The sequence below is a fragment of the Malurus melanocephalus genome, unplaced genomic scaffold, assembly GCF_030028575.1.
Source record: "Malurus melanocephalus ecotype Western Australia unplaced genomic scaffold, MMel_1.1 scaffold_105, whole genome shotgun sequence".
NCBI classification, from domain to species: Eukaryota; Metazoa; Chordata; class Aves; order Passeriformes; family Maluridae; genus Malurus; species Malurus melanocephalus.
In genome coordinates, this window is record NW_026623337.1 from 254,159 (window position 1) to 271,843 (window position 17,685).

At 36.9% G+C, this 17,685-nt stretch overlaps 1 protein-coding gene across 2 annotated transcripts in view; it reads left to right on the top strand.

The window, feature by feature from the left end:
• Window positions 1-17,685, top strand: part of ARHGAP10 (Rho GTPase activating protein 10) — a 137,957-nt gene that overhangs the window by 71,268 nt on the left and 49,004 nt on the right. The window contains exons 13-18 of one of the 2 annotated variants that reach the window (XM_057369180.1): window positions 1,230-1,295; window positions 7,450-7,524; window positions 12,440-12,527; window positions 13,744-13,802; window positions 16,299-16,404; window positions 17,027-17,186. In XM_057369180.1, the coding sequence (XP_057225163.1) occupies window positions 1,230-1,295; window positions 7,450-7,524; window positions 12,440-12,527; window positions 13,744-13,802; window positions 16,299-16,404; window positions 17,027-17,186 (554 nt within the window). The remainder of the gene's footprint in view (window positions 1-1,229; window positions 1,296-7,449; window positions 7,525-12,439; window positions 12,528-13,743; window positions 13,803-16,298; window positions 16,405-17,026; window positions 17,187-17,685) is intronic. The other variant, XM_057369181.1, reaches the window with a different exon arrangement.

Below are 17,685 nucleotides of genomic sequence, written 5' to 3' on the forward strand. Positions count from 1 at the left end.
TATTTTACACTTGAGAAAGGCAAAGGTAATTTTTTTTTTTCCTGTGGATCCAGCTTAATTATTTACTTTTAAATCTTAAGTTTTGAATATAATGTGTGGATTTGGTAATTCATGGGTTTTCACAGTAACTCAGTGCATACAWAAGAATTGTAGGACCAGACATAAACTGGAGAAACAATCTGATTGCTTTTGCCTATTTACTTCGTGCCTGAAATTGATTCAAGGGTGAATTTGTATRTAAATGCATCACAACTTTTTCATACAGTTTGTGTGTACACATCTGTTAGAATGTGTAAGTATGGTTTTAAAAGCAATTCCAGATGAATGTCAAGWTCAGCAGAAAAGCTGAATGCATGGATTTAAGATATAAACCAAAATATGAAAGTAGAAGAGATGACTTTCATTAGACAACATTACCTTTCTTCTGTTAGCAAAGTATAAGTGTGAAAACAGGTATCCGTCTTTGATTATCAGGCAATTTATGCTTACTTTTTAAAAAACTTGAATTTGCTGGTTGAAGCTGGATTTTGGTGTTATTAATAGAAATTTTTCCACAGATCTGTCTTTTCATGGTGCAAGACCAGGTCCCCAGGAGCAAGAAGGCCAGATGTTTGGGGGAAGGGCRGTTTTGCAATATAAGCTTTTAAATGGAGTTTTGATGTGAAGAAAAAGAGCAAGATAGGAACAACAAAGGAATGCTGGAGCTCAGCTGTTGTCCTATTAATGCATCTGCTTTCATGTAGTCAGATCGTTAACTGCTGTGAAATGATATACATGTGCCCTGTATCTTTAGTGTGGGAATTTCTTTGGCTGAGGGTAGGGCTCAGTAAAAGCCCTGCTGTTGATGATTATGTTTTTTCATCATAAGTACTTCCTTGTCCCATTTGGTGAACTCTCTSAGATACTGTCGATGTTGCAGTAAGCACTGTTAAATTCCATCTTGCATCTGCCAACATGTGTAACTAATCAGAGATCCCATTCTTCAAAGGATGCTGCTGTGAACGGATTCACTACAGCCACTATCACCAGAACAAGTCTTTACTTGGGCTAGGGAGGGTTGTGAAGGAGAAAAGCAGAATTTCTGTAGAAAAAGTGAGAAGTGTTATACCAAGTTCTGAATATTTGCAGTTTTGCCTCAAAAATACTAGCTCTATGATTAAGTCCAACTGTATTTTCATAATTGTAATGGTGCTTTAAAACTATCCAAACCTTTTTTTTTTCCCTTGTAGGTGCACAATTGGATAAGATAGGGTTCACCATCATCAAAAAGTGCATCAGTGCAGTTGAAACACGAGGTAATAATCAACCCAACTTGTTTGTGAAGAGGGTGAAGCAGCTGGTCTGCTCTGGGAAGAAGGCCTGTGTGATAAAGTCTCCTGTAGATCCCTGGAAAAGATTTTACTATGGAATCATTTCACTGATTTCACTGACCAGGGCAGGAGTATGTCCGTCCTTTTATGTATGGTTTTCTCTCAAGAAATGTATTTACCAGAAGTGCTCACAAGTGTGGAATAGCACCTGTCCCTTGACAAAGGGGACCAGTGTTTGTGCACAAGAGAAACCTGGGTTATGTAGGCAGTGCCTGCACCTTTGCTTTGCTGTGGAACAGAGTAATTTATTTTAGTATTTATATTAGTATTCCATTTCTGTTTAGTATCTTAAGACAGAAGGACAGGASCTGAGCAGGCAAGTGATCAACGAAATGTGTTGAGGTACTTTTTGTGGAGTTAGAATCACACCAGGGACAAAGATGCTGTCAGGATTTATTGCATAAACTCTGTTGTTACTGGCATTTACCTCGAGAACTGGAGATGGAAGAGAGGTCAGTGTGCAGACAGTATTCAAGGGGTGATTGGAACTGATTTTGGAGAGGCTCCGCTGAAGTGTGTGGTGATCAGCCACTCKGAGGCTCACTGCATTGTATATGGCATGGTGTGGAGAACCTGCTTGTTTGGTTGTGTTTTTTTTWAAAAAAGAGTTGAAGACATGAAACTAAGTAATTGGTTACAGTGAATTTCTCAGTTTTTTTTTTAAATAGGTTGTAATTTCTCTGTGTGCATTTTGGTTTTCTCCTAAATTGTTGACTTTCCTTCCTACTCCCAGAGGGGACACTTAGAATTTTTCAGGAATTGTATCTCTTTTTCTAGAGGTGTGGCCTTGCACAGGGCAGATTACTTCACATCTTTCTGTGCATCACAGTCCAGCTTAAATAGGATAGCTGAACAGAAGAATGGGTTCATGCTTGTTGTCATCTTACTGAAAACCAGTGTCTTGTRCATTATGATACAATATTATTAGCAAGACAAGCAGCCTTTGTGATGCTTAGAATTTTCCGTTTGAACAGCAAGAGGTATCTGAAGTCCTTTTCCTCTTTGACTTTTTTTTGTATCAGTCCTGTCTGATGCATTAAAGATGTTATTCCAGATTAGGCCRTATTCTATCTGGTGTTATTTTTTCTCATTCTGTTCTTTTAAATATTTTTCAGATAAGTTTGCCTGTCTCATCACTTTAAAATTTCAGTTACTGGCATTTATAATGTGAATATTTCAGCTGGGAAACATTGCAGATAAAGCTGGTGTCCTACAGATAAGTTTCCTTYACTGCAAAATCCTGCCTCAATACAGTCTGGATCTTCTCTTTGCAGTGAATGAGGCAGATTTAATGAAAAGGGCAGCATGTGCTCATGTAATGAAAGGCTACTTTTGGTCTACAGTACAGTGACTGCCTGCCTTAAAATCTCTCATGAAGCCTGCTTGCTATAAGCAGTGTGGAGTTTACTATATTTTGGTTTATAATWTTCAAGTGTGTTCAAATAGTACTGGTTTTTTTTTTGTTGTTGTTGTTGTTATTTTTTTTTTTTTCTGATGCCCTGTAAGAAAAGTGAAACAAGAACATAACTCTGGAAAAAATGTCTGCACTTTGTTCATGAAGTGGCCATTTGGAAAAATGTTGGGGTTTTGGTTTTTTTTTCCCTTCAGGCCTGAAGTGGATAGATTAAACTGAATGGAGATTTAAGTTCACTTTCTTTTATGCCTTGATTGAGGGGCATAGTAAAAAAATGCAAAATATTTGTGTAAGTCTTGTTCAAGACAAGTGATAAGCTTTCATGGGTTAGCAGCTTGTCTCTCCATAGTGGGATCTGGCCTGAAATGTACTTGGAAGAGAATTAAAGTTCCCAAAGTCTTTSAAGACTTTGCAGTTTTGCTGTCCCWTGTACACAGGCTTTKAAGGTGTGCAGTCAATAGAGTGCTTTGTGGTAATTATTACCAATGAAAAAGACTTGTGTCTATTAATTTTGTTTTRGAGAGTCCTCAAGAAAGAAAATAAACCAGTGTTCATTGAATATTTCTTTTCCTGGGATTCCAAGAATATATTTAGGTGAGGTATTACCTTCCAGGAACTCAACAATCCTCTTAGCTTCATTTCAATCCACTTGATTTGTCCATTACATTTCAAGCAGTTATTGATTTTCTGTTTAGTGATTCTGAACTTACTATCAACTGCATTTAAAAAGAAAACAAACCAAGTAAACAAAAAACTCCATAACAAAAAAAAAAAAACCAACCCAAACCTGAATGACCTTCTACTGATGTCTGCTGAGCTAAACAAATGGAGGGCTAGGAGAGCAGTTGTTTGTCTCAAAAGTCAAATATTTGTATGATGAAGAAAATCCATCTCTCAGGCTGCAGAATTTTCTACCTGTACTTTTTCTTGAAAACAGTTTTTACTTGGTTATTTCACTTCAATGATAACACATCAAAAGCAAGTTATATTCAGCAGGAGAAAACAGGACAGATGCTTCTTCAGAGATGGTGCTTGTGTGCCATGTTTTTATCTCTTTTAATCATAATGGGTGTGAGGTTGGCGTGGGTGGAAAGAGAGGACAGTCTAGTGTGGGTGGAAACTGAGAATAGTCTTGTCATGTCACAGCAGAAGTAGTCTGGTATTCAGAGAGAGAGGAGCATAACAGCGATATTGAACATAAACTTGTCAATGGCTGGATAATTTTTTTCTCAGTTATGTTYCCTTTTATAAAGACAAGAAGGGAATTATTTGCTCTGAATGAATAGAAGCACGAAGATCTGTGTCTTGGTGAAAATGCACGTGAGCTTCTGATTCAGCATTGCCTTACAGGAGATGGGCTGTGTTTAACCTCGTAGGAGATGCTGAGGCATCAGGATGTGCATCCATCTCTCACACACTGAGCACCTTGCTGGCTGGGTGTGCACCTGTGMTTTGTCTTGGAGAGAGCATTTTGCTTGGAGTATTTAATTTATAATTCTCTACTGAGAATAATAGAATTAGGGTGGATGTTTACAGCAACATCAAAGAGCTGTTCGCTCCACTAGCAAAGACTCTGTGCATGTTTTTGTGTGCAAGTAGTTGGTTGTACCTTCTGAGGGGATGTGATGGGTGAAGTGTTTGCCAGAGCAGGGTTAGTCTCGGGTTTGGAATTGCCGGAGCTGCCAATCTGAGCTGCAGAGAGAGATGGCAGCATTGAGCTGCGTGTCCCGGCCGSCTGCTCCTCAGACAGAAAGTACTTGGTAAGGAGGGGGTAGAAAACCTTTCCAAGTGACAGAAAACCCCCCTGGCATTACCTTGAATTTAGAGTGTCACTTGTGTGGCTGTCTSTGCGCCATGGATTTTGGTATAAAAAGTTGAATTTGCAGCTATGTTGCAAGCCTGTGATAGCCTGGTGTACAATGCCAGCCACAAAGCAAACTCGCCTGCTACGTACCTTGCTTACAACAGTATAAATTACTATTTTGCTTACAATAGTATAAATTGCTATTTTGCTTACAATACCTTACATTTCTAAGCATGTCTCCCAAACTGTGTACCTGTGCCAAATTCTGGTCCCAGGCAGCCAAACATCTTGAGATAATGTAAATACGAAGGAAGTTGTGCTGCGGGGCTTTGCCGCTCCGAGTTGCCAATAGTGGTGGAGCCGTCAGACACAGCGTCTGAATCCTTCAGCGTTCCAGTCGCTGGTGAGCTATTCCTTGCACTGAGTCATCCTGTCAATTGTGTTCTGTAAATGCCAAGCATTATCAGTGTTGGATGTGCTGAAAATCTGCAATGTGCAGATTAAATCAGAAATAGGACTGTTTTCAAAGCAGGTTTGTATGTTTTAAATAAAACATTGTTTGGAAGTATGTTTAGAGGTATCATCTCAAACTATGTTGAAATATTAATGCYTCTTTGCACTGCTTGATGTCTGCTAGCAATTAGCTGTGCTTTTTTCAGGTTGATGAATTCGAAACCAATAAATTATCTGATAATCTCCATCCAGAGACTCMTGATTATTGCTGAAGGATTGCCACCGTTTCAGTAATACCATTTTTTAGGGACTTCTGCATTATCTGTTTTAATACTGAGCAGTAGGTTTTGTGGTTTGACCTTGATTATTTCTRAGCCCGTAAATGTATGTTTGGGGTCAGCACAGTTGGTTCCCCCCAGTTTTAATGGAAGTCACATATAAACTTTAAGAAGTCATATATCAACTTCTGAGATAAGCAAAAGCTGAGTGTGACAGTATTTCTTCAGCTTTTTAGCATCTTGCATATGATGCAGAAGGCTTGTTCTATGGTACTAAAAGTAGTAGGAGACATTGCATAAAAAAAGTGTGATGCATTTTGGCAAAGCTTGGTGTTAGTTTGGTACCATAATTTTCCTGGACTCCTCTTAGAAGTTTGAAGCAAAAAGTATTTGCTGCTCTCAGGACAGATTTGTAGTGTGGTCTTGTTTGGAGTGTGTCAAGGATTGTGTTCTTGGGTTTTTTTTAGTGTTTAGCATGTTTAGCATGCTATCACACTTGTTCTAGGGCTCTAGGAAAACTTAGTTGGCTGAGGGGATAGCCTCATCTTTTGAGAAGAACAGTGGTGTGGCCACATAGCCTTTTATTTTCAGTTTGTTTCTACACAGCTAAACTGCGAGCATACTCCAGAGTTGTGTGTTTTGATGAGCACAGATAAAATAAAGGAACTTTGGCTTATCCTGTTAATTTGAGCCAGCTCTTACCCTGGCATCTAGCTTAAGGCTCAGCACCATTYCAGTGGGGTCTGGATCTGGGATGGCTGAGGATGCTGCAGACTATGCGAGGAGTGAGAGAAGAGAGAAAAGATGTAGCAAAACTAGGCAGGAGGAGAGGGTAGGAAATGCCAAGTTCTCTCTACCATATTGAGAATTTTTGCTGTGTATTATGGCTCTGTCTGACAGTAATTCATTAAAAGGCTAATGATTTTTACATACTTCATCTAATATTTATTTGGGAAGAAACTTTTTCTCATACGACTGGTTTTAATTTTCCTTCTCTGGATTGGAACAGCTTGGTATTGAAGCAGGGAATTCTCCACAATTCTTCCTTTGTTGAAGGATATTTTGAACAAGAATATCACATAATCTGTTATTTGAAAAGATTTCCTTGGAGTAGAAACACAGATATTTTGTGGCATTTTTACTCTTCCAGGCCAGTGTGATTATGAAGGCAGATTGTGTTAGTAGATGGCTGCTTATGATGAGGCCTCTCAAACCTCTGTGTCAGCTTTGTAGTGGTGTTTTACTTCCCACTATATGGGCCCTGAAGCAATGCAGCAGACAAAGATATACCTTWTTTTGCTCTTTTTCTTCCTTGCCTTTTCTCTCCCTCCCATTTTTCTTCAATTTATATTCATAGTTTTACTTCCCTGGGGATTAAACTGGGTATTGCAAAGGRAAGCAAAAGCAGGGGAAGAAAAGGGGTAGACAAGGGAATGTGTGTGGGGTGATGGAAAGACACAGAGGAATGACTGGAAAGTGGTGCCATGTCCCTACAGAATGGAAGTAGGGGACTGAAAATACCATGCTGGTTATGACTTCTCTGCTCCTCAGGCAAAATTGGTCAGTAACTTTTGATGGTGCCTCTGGATGTAACTGCTATGTGGAGCACAATGGGYTGGAATGAGGCTTTGTATCTTAAATGGAAAGCATTCATAAACCTGGAAAAGTATTGGTTTTGAGGACTGGGAATGGCTTAAGTTTTTCTTCATCCAAAGTCTTTTAGTCACCACATATTGGGGAGAAACATTAGAATTATTGAAGAAATCTTAGTTTAGCTTTTGTTTGGTCTTGCATTATTAGAATGTCAACGTACCCAAAATTTAATTTAAAAAAATTTTTGAAATTAGATAGTGGTTTATTTATTTATTTTCAAGCAAAGCTTTGTCCTGGTTTACTTCTCCCAGTTTCAGAAATGGAATCCTTTATCAAAGCATAGCATGAACTCATCTTAAAAATGCAGAGTAACAAAAAGATTCTTGTAATACTTTAATTTATGATTTCTCAAGACTGTTAATACTATGTAGTTGGTCTTTGAAGAGAATTTGTTGCCTGGGGCAAAAATTTTAATGCTAAAATTGACTGTGGTTGATCTCATGCTTTTTTTTTTTTTTTTTTTTTTTTTTTTGATAGGTATAAATGACCAAGGATTGTACAGAGTTGTGGGGGTGAGTTCAAAGGTCCAGAGACTTCTGAGTTTGTTGATGGGTATGCCTCTATTTTACAAATATTTTTTCATTGTTTTATTTCATGTTGTTTTACTGTCAATATTTAGTTTTTAAAGCACCTGCCAGTAGTTTGCTCTAGTCCATGCAAATAATYGCCGTGTCATTCTAAGTTCCCCTACTTTAGAAAAACCTAGATAAGTTGGTATGAATAAATTAAGAACTGCTATGGGACATGTAGGAGCAAAAAATGTGCTTTGTGCAAGGCTGATGTAAGAGGGATTAAAGCAGCCTAAATGGAAGGTTCTGATCAGAAAATTCAAAATTCCAAATTCAATAAAGTTTGAAGGTTGCTGCTTCATTGTTTGAATTTCCACCTTCCTTTTCCCTTGTCTGGAATGTACAAGTAACACACCCATGTGTGTGTTTAGTTTATCACTGCAAAATAAGACATCTAGTTTAAGCCTACTGTCAAAGAGCTGTTTGGTTTAAGAGGAGARATATGATATATGTATTAATAATAACTATGTGTCAAGGCAAGGGACAGATGGGGAAAGAATTTGTTTTTGTAAACTTAATTGTATAGCTCTAGTAAATGGATAACATCRTAGGCTCTTTTATATCTGGACAGCTGAAATAATTCTCAGAAACTTTTTTTCTCCCTTTTCTTTCTGGAAATTTTGATGCATCTGTAATTCCAGTGACTGTAGCTCTCTTGCCACTCTGCTGTCCCTGGGGAGGAGGGGAAAAGAGAAATATTGGCACCTGGATGAAATCCCTCATCTGCCTGCTATCTCTCACCAAAGTAGTAGCCATGACTGCAAAATGTGCCGTGTTCCCCCCTTTCTTGTCCTGAGCACTGACAGTACATGCAGTCAGACAAGACCACTGGGATTAGTTCATTTTTAGAGAGCTTCCAAACCTGTCATTTGACAGCAAAGGTCTGATTCTCAGGGATTCATTGGTATGCAAAGAAGCTTGTTTGCAGTTTGCACCAGGCTCTTCTCCAGAACCATGCATGCTCCATCTGTGCTGATAACACAGTGTTCTTTGGCACTGCAAGCTGAAGGAAGCCAGAAAGTGAATTCATTTCATTACCCCAGACATTATGTGAATGACAAAGCGCTTTTATATTATATGCTGCTGTCAGTTCAGTGCCACCTGTAAGACTTTTTCTTTTCCTTCCTTTATTTTTTCAAGCAGGCTGTCTCCTCAGAAATGATAAGACATCTTGAGACTTGAGGACCTGCATGTCATATCAATCTGTCATAATGACCTTGCTAAATATTAATTTATGATGTCTTACTTTAATCAATATTAACAGCACCCTGAAGTACTCCATTAGTAAACCTTTAAAGTATTACAGAAARAGGGCTCTTCTTGGAAATACGAACTGGGATTAATAAAAATGACTGATCTATAACAGATTTTCCTGGTTGTTTATCTGCTTTGGGGTTAGCCTCAATAAGCAATAACCATCTTTAGCCATTGACCATGAGAAGAATGATGTGCTGTCACTCAGAGAGCCTTGATTGAATGCATTTGGTATCATAAGATGCTTTTCAGTTTTGTTCTTGCTGGCTTAGCTTGGGCGTGCAGGTCTGGCAGGCAGATTTTCCTTGCTGCCATTATTGGTATCCAAATTAAATAGGCTCAGGTTGCCAGTGGTTCAGTAGCAGCTGGAAGGGTTTACTGGAGATTCCAGCATCTGCATCTGCTTTTAGTTATTTTTTTAAAATCAGAAACACTTTTTGTCATTCCCAAGTTTCATATATTTATTTCACATAGGAAAAATGCAGTGGTATCAAGATGAGGCAAAATACTGAACAGGAAAACATTGGGGTGCAAGCAGGTGCTCTTTTCTGATGATTTGTTGAAAGTGATCCTGTCTGTGCTCTTTATCTGTCTGTCCTCAGAGAAGAACAAAGAGGGTTCCTTTTTGATATACAGTGGTACAGAGAATTTAAAATGACTGATTAATCTTTAATCCTTTGTCTCTGGGCATACTCTTAGATACCCTTTTATATGAAAGATTTTTCAGGATCATAAAAAACTCATATTAACTTTCTGTATTTTAAAATGTTTGATAAGATTTCAAAGTATTTTAAGCTACCTATCATTGACATGAGGTTCACAGTTGGAAAGGCGCAATGTGAAAAAAGTCTTCCAAATGAAAACCAGGGACATAATTTCTTTTTGTAGTTTTGTCTCTTTCTCAGAATATTTTCTCTAGAATTTTGGAAAGTATGCTGAGAGTCAAGAGAGTATGAGAAGACCAACATATGCTTTTCTAGTACTATGAATGCAGATTTTCATCTGTAATGCAAAAATCTAGTGGAGCTAAGTCTCTGCAAAATAAGGCTTAGCAAGCAAATATACAATTCTACTTAAAAGAAAAAAAAAAGTGAACTTTGCAATTAACTTTTTGTGAGGTTACCTGTAACTGGTATTGTGATCTTTTGCAGCAATGATCTTACTTAAATTTAAAGGGAGGATCTGGTGAGGAAAACACTCTTTACCTTTTAAAGGAGAATGTTAAMTTAAACAGATTTCTCATTGTAAAGAGGAATAGAAAGCTAGAACTTCCAATACTCTGGAAATGTGTTACAAGCACTGCAACATGAGTTGCAGTTAGCTGTCAGGAGTCTCAGTTCTGGAAGTGCATCAGGGCCCAGTTCSTGTTTCATTGATGGTCTGTGTTACAGATCTGATGTGGCTCATTTCCTTCAYGCTGTTACATAGATTTTGTACAAGCCACTGCATAGATCAGCTTTCAGATGGACCATTGCCTATGGAAAGTGATGCTGAGGACTTGCAGTTTCTACTGATGAGTTCATGTTTGATTTCTGATGCTGTCTGGTGTGAAAAATACCAGTTATTACATGTTGTAGAAGGAAGCTTTCAGGTACTTCTGCCTTCCCAAAGCTAGCAGGTTTTGAAACATTTCACGAATTGTTGTTTTATAAACAGTAGCAGATAATATGCACACATACCTACAGTAGGGATATTGCATATGAAAGCAGAGGGAGTCTCCTCCTAACCAAGTTTAGTGAACTGGACAGTTTTTATAAACTTTGGCTCCCTTATTGTCAGACAGATTTGCATGAAATTTAGAGCTGATCTGTCAAAAGCTGTTCTTTAAACCTTTAAAAGGCATAAAGCTGCCCTTCAGTGCACAGTGGCTGTTACGTGAACAAGTAGCATGAAAACAACTGGGATAATTTTTTTTTAAAATATGGTTGAAGTTCCAGTTCTTAAAACAGTCTGGGATGTTTGAAGTATAGGAGATAAATGGRGCAGGAAGAGTGAAATCCATTGGGTGGTAGGGCACAGAGCAATGTAAAGCAAATGTCARGACAAAAATGAAGAAAATGTCTTTAAATCTTGATGGCTTCTACAATCAAACTGGGTGTTGGTAGCAGGGCTGATTTTTTTTTTTTTCCAAGAGATAATGAAATGTTTCAACAATACACTCCATTTTCTATTTTAAGAGGCTCGCTTTGGAATTCAGATGCATGTTGTTTTCCTCCCAAAATTCATCAACAAATTTCAGTGAACAGAGTGCATACATTGAATGTAAAGGAGGTTGATGATTATGAAGCAGCTATTTGAGAAACTGGATATCACATAGTGGTTTAGTAACAAATCCCCCATCGATTTTGCTAGCTTCTGATGTGATGGCAGTTTTTATTTAATTAATTCAGGAAATAGGTTTTCTTCTCAAAAAAGAGAATTTGAACATGGAAACAGCTAGCATGCTAAAAAGAGGAAAAAAAGCTTATTTCTGAGACAATCTTGAGTATTTKGGGTTGTGGTTGGCTAGTAACAGTTTGCTAGAAAATGTTATCTGACCTGTATTTTAAAATGAGATTTAAATAATTGATATAATGAGGGAGAATATTCAGTTACAGAAATAATTGCTTGGCACAGCTTTTAGAACAAAATTATTTAKTCCCAGTAAAAGGACTGCACCTTTAATCAGGGATCCTAATTTGATTTTTTAAATGTGTCTGTCGTTTGTCTGACAAGCCAAGTAACAAATGAATTCTGAATTGTATGAACTGGTCCACACGTAATGGGTGTCAATCGCTGCTGCCGCTCGCTCGAGCACCTGAAGTCAGCAAATCCACTGGGCTGGGCTGGCCATGTACATGTGCCCTTCTTGTGTCACCTAGCTGTGGCTTTCTGTTTTGAGGCCAAAAGGGTGGGGTTTTGGGATTTCAGAGCAGTCCAGTGTGCTGTTTTGTTTTCTRTCTTCTGTCAATCAGACAAACCTTTTGGTTTGGTCTGTCGTGTTCCAAGACTCAACCAACATGGGAGAAGGTGGACTTCTGTGAACCTGACAACTGGTTGAGCAAACAAGTATTTCTTGTGCTGTGACTAAGACTGATCAAGAAAGGTGAACATTTAGCAAAGACTCCTTTTTCTAGTTTTGAAGCCCCTCTTAAAGATTTTCACACAATGCAGAAAGTCATGCTGCCCTTTGTTCTCATCAGCAGTTTACAAGCAAAACTGTGGAAAGAATTTATCAGTGCAGTGTCACTTTAAATAAGAAAGAAAAAAAGATAAATTCTTCTTAGAGGGTCTTCTTTTCCCTAAACTGTTTTTGTACATATTTCTGTGTTTGTGAACATCTCTCTGTTTAATTAGAGGTGTGAAAATTTCAATTGCTATAGAGATCTTTTTACATGAGGGTGATTTTTATTCCTTCATTAAAGAAAAAATAATCAGCAGTAAATAGTTTTAAAAAGAAAATATGAAAATGCAATTTATAAACAGGTTTGGATATCTAGTCKTCTTCGTGTTACCTAATAATAATAATAATAATAGGACATTGCTTCTACATTCCTGTGAGCAAATATATAGTCAAAGTCAATGTGTTGCTGTTCATGTAGGTTATACTGATTTAGATTTCTTTTTTTTTTTCATGTCCTCTTCTCTTTCTGATTACTTTCTAGATTCAAAAACCTGCAATGAAGTTGACCTGGAAAACTCTGTAGATTGGGAAGTAAAGACAATTACTAGTGCTATGAAGCAGTATCTGCGGTAAGGCTGTCTCTCATTTATATATATATACATATATATTTACTGTAAATTCTTTTTCTGAGTCTTCTGTGCAGTGTGTTAAGCCACACTACTTACTTTTCCTATATTTTAGAATAGGAGCTCATTTGGTGCAAATAAAATGTTTGTTATTTATCTTGGGGGAAGCAGAATAATTTAGCAACACATTCATATGAGGCAAGCCCCAAAACACCTTTGTGTTAGACAGAGAAACATTTCACTGATGGTTCAGAAACCTGAATTTTTAATAAACTTGCTGAGACTCATTATTGAAAGTTAGGTAAGATTGTTAAAATTTCTTTCTTTTTTGTGTTTCAGTAAGGTAGAATGAAAATGGGAAAGGCTATGAAATTTTTAATATTTTCATCTTTTATTTCTGACCCTTGTTCTGATGTTCTGAGTATTAAAATAAGAGTTTTAAATATATTCTCTATTCAAATGTTTTTTGCCAGTTCATGATTAAACTATTTTACTAAATTGCCTAAAAACACAAATTTAGAATTTCTGTGTAACTCTTGGAGTGCAACACAAACACGGTACTTTTAATCTGCTATTTTTATTAAATAAAGTATTACTACCACCACTATCAATGAATATTGTAGAAATATTGTAAAGATCTTACAGAGTCTTACAAGTCTTACAGAGTACAGAAAAGTATTTAAAAAAAAGTGTACATGACKTAGTTCTCCCTTACAGTATTTCCCATCCGAGTGTTTATTCCAATATTTCTTGAGCATCAGTAAAGTCAATTTAACAAATGGTTTTAAGTCTGGTACTGGTGGTTTTTGTTASGACCTTAGTGTCTTTCCAGTAAGGCATTGACTTGTGATTCTTAAAAAAAGAATCTTTTCTTTTCTTTAAAAAAACACTAATGAAGAATTAATTGCACAGTATTTGTGTACAACCTTCATCTGAGAAACAATCTTGGTGTTGAAATTGGAAAGACGTCTTATGAGAGACTGAAGGCATCACTTCAGCTTATGGAATSTGAATGGATGCATTTAGTCTTATTTTCCTGATAATACCAAGTTTTCCATTTGGTCTAAAAATCACTGAATTCAAGGGCCTCTGTAACAATGGTTACGTTCAGTATGAGGAAGTAACATTATGTTACTGACTGTTATAAAGGTTTCCTGCTTAGAATAAATGCAGATGGAAGAGAATATAGTTAAATTTATATTCCATCCTTGTTTTACAGAAGCCTTCCAGAGCCACTGATGACATACGAGTTACATGGAGAATTCATCGTTCCTGCCAGTAAATACATGACTGTAGTTCAAATAGAAATCTTTTGTTGTTGTGCTGTTGTGGCCTTAGGGGCACTCTGCAAATGCAATTTCAGAAAAATGCTTCATCCCAGTAAAAATACAGGAACAAGAAATAATAAATTATTTAAAAATCTGTATGTTTTAATCATTATTCAGTTCTAGTATGTGTATGTTATTATTCAGTTCTATAATGCGACTGCGTAGCACAGTTCTTACTTTATAGAAAAACTTTTGGCTAGACATTGTAAACATTCACTCTTATTATCTTAATTGTGTAATGATAAGCATCTACTTAATCTGTGATTTTTTTTTTCTTTTGCCTTCCATTTACAAAGAGTAGGGAGCTTAGCAAAAGAAAGTACACTAATTTGAGCTCATTTGAGTCCTTAAAGYACAGCTGCCTGACCCTTGTTTCCAGTGCCTTGCTGGCTCTATATCCAGGCTGGCTTGAATGTTCCTCGTGTATCAGAAGAAAGGAAAGAGCAGGCCAGATTACACTGTGGCAGTTCAAACASAGCCTTGGAGAAGACACAACAGCATTTGTAGCTCTGTYGTATGGTATCTAGTGTACACGGAATTATTTTGGAAGAGGATAGAGGGAAACTGTGTAAGAAAATTTTTGGCAAAGTATCAAACAGATATTTAGCTGATTTTCTTTCCAGCCTGTAGCACTTCTGGCAAAYTGTGGAAAGCAAAATTAAAATAAACTTTGAGACAATTGCTTTATCATCTTCAGATTGCTATAATGACTTTCCAGGACTGCAGAATGTGTTTTCTTCTGGTCCTTAATTCAAAATGAGAATTAGCTCAGGAAATTTGTTGCCAAAGCACATGCTAGCAAGGCAAGTGCTTAAACAAAATTCAACATCCTTACCTACATGGTGAGTTTTTTACGTTTGTATTGGAAAGTGTTAAAATAATTTCTCGACTTATGAAGTTTTGCCAGCAGTTTCTCACTTTGTTTTTCTTTCGCTATTTTATAGTCTCTTTCAGTAAAGGAATTCAGTTGAAGTTACATGTTTTAGACAGTACAGTGTTCATAAGTAGTAAACAGTTCARTAAAGGAGTTGATTCTGGGGAGGGAAATTTAATCAAGATCTGAGTTATAATATATTTAAAAATAGTAGTCAATGTTGTTTCCTATGTTGGCTATAAAAAAACCAACACTGGAAATATCAAGGAGTATCCTTTTCCCTGAAACTATTGGAGGAGTACCCAAAATTAGAAGGTTTCCCTTCAATTTTGTTCTTTTTATATGTATCAATGTATATTGAAACTATATCTATCTTATAAGAGGTCATGATTTGTGATTTCACATATATGTAAAATAGTCTCACTTTAAAGAAGGCCTATCTTTTCTGTGAGAATTTTGATTAGAAGTTAAATGTTATGCTTTTTGGTAGCTTCTTTTTCCTCACAATCTGTGTAGGGGTATTCAGTGCAAAAGAGCACAATACAGCCCTAAAATGTACAGCAATATGCAAAAAAAAAAAAATCTGAAGCAATACACACTGAAGAAATATGGTGGTATTTTATAGGAAATATACTTGGCAATCGCGTTGCCTTAGAGAAAAATGGGACCTGATCAGTGGTCCTCATGTCAAAACTTTTTGCATTCAGAATAAATTCTAATTTTTTTCTTAGTCTGTACTTACTAGTAAGTATTATTATAGGCACGAGAAATACTTCCATTCCTCATATTATAACCACTACTAAGATGTAATTTTGTGATTTAATGCAACTTTGAGAAATAGGAGGATGGTTTATTTTCATCTTTTACAAGTTCTTGTYTTCATCTCTGTACAGTGAAACCTRTAGGGGCCAAGATTGTTCAATTTAACATGCAACAAACAAAGAGCTCTTTGCTTCTTTTCTTTATTTCTATACTGTACTAGAGATGCCATTGTTATTCAGAACCTTTGTTGCAGTATTCTCAGTAGGTTTTTTTGCATGTTTATTCTTCTGTGTCTTCAGAGGTCATCAGATTTTCTAAGCAAATAAATCTGCATGCAGCTTCCAATGCARGGTAGCATAAATGCAGCATCATTAGCTGCACAGTACCAACAAAACCGAATTGTAATCATGAGGACAATCAGTTAATGATGCTGTAATGGAAAGCAGTACAGCTCCTCTCATGGCACCCAGTAACATCACTGCTCACCTTGCAGTGTATTTGTAAGCAGATGAGTCCAATGCAGCAAAACAATAACTGCATCTGTCAGTCTCTAAAAATAGATGAACAAAGGCACCATTTTGCAGGTGGATTGAAAGATGAGTTCTCAAAATAAGCAGATAAGTTGATAATTCTRGGACAATATTACTTGTGAAAACAAGCACATATGTTCAGCGTTGCTATGTTTGGAGATCCWTAAGTGGTGAAGCAAAGTGTGTGCAGTATGTTTCCAAGCACGGGTGGGAGAAGGTTTGTGTTTCTGTGGATTTTATTTCAAWTTTTTTTTGAGATATTTATTTCTATATCCCATAGAAAGTGGGAGTCCTGAGTCTCGAGTCAATGCTGTTCACTTCTTGGTCCACAAACTCCCCGAAAAGAACAAAGAGATGCTGGAAATTTTGGTGAAACATTTAGCGAAGTAAGTGCTACGACCTGCTCTCCTACCTTGTCAGAATTCTTATCTTTACCTTTATTTAACTGCAAGGGGCTTTAGTGAAGTGTGGCTGGAGCTGAAGCCCGTTTTGATGCTGTCATCCACAACCCCAAGAACCAAACGTGCAAAAGCAGACAAGAAGTTTGACTCACGCTGTGCATATTTTGGCGGGAAAGGCAGAAATCTAAGACGTTAATGAAGCCATAKATGTATTTACTTTAGCAGTCCTGCCAGCAGCTGAGGGTTTGATTGAAGTGAGAAAAGGAACATTAGACTTTCTTTTTGCAAATCCTGGCAAAGGGAATRGTGGAGATCTGTTAGCAAATTTAAGTTGGTTTCACACTTGCCCTGGTCCAAGGCTAAGTGCATTTTATATATATAAGTTCAGTAARAGACTGGTTTTGCTTTTGAGTTGCTAGTGCAAGAATGGCTTTTGAGTTTTCCAGAATTTGGTAATACTTTATCTGAAGAAATTTTGCGCAAAACAAACTTCTACCACATAGATTGAGGAAATGYAATGTTTTCATTTGTAGACTGCAGTTTCCAACAGTAATGGAAATTTTTCATTACCCATTTCCTGTTTTTTCCTTCAATTCTTTTCAAAAAGTGTTTCAAAGCATGCCAAGAGGAATCTAATGACTGTGGCAAACCTAGGGGTAGTATTTGGACCAACCTTAATGAGGCCACAGGAAGAAACTGTAGCAGCCATCATGGACCTGAAGTTCCAGAATATCGTTGTTGAAATCCTGATAGAAAATCACGAGAAGGTAAGATTTGCTACATCTTCATGTTTCTGAGCATTGTCTTAAATAATCTGCTATCCTTAATGGAGTTAAGCATGGAATTAAACAGGACATTAAACTAATAGTTTAATTCTAAAGAATATGCTCTATACAGTGTATGCTTTTGGTTATTTATACTTGATAACCATTCCTGTTCAAGGGTGAACTGGCATTTCAGAATGCATATTTCATCACAGTAGTAGTAGTTCTGTATGTATAGATTTGCATTATGATATTTGCATTTGGGTTTTGTCTGAGAAAAAGTGATGCAAAACTGTAAAAGAGAAAGCCTGAGCTCAGTTTTCAGCTCTTCCATGAAGTACTTTCCACAAGGTCTGATTTTACTTTTCTGTGTCTTCATTTTATCTCAACGTTCCCAGAGTAAAAAAGAGGACTTTACTATACTCGAAATTTTATGTGTAAAAAGCATTATGAGAGAACCAGGTATTAACACTTCCTTTGTTTTCRGCTGTGTGTTATTTTG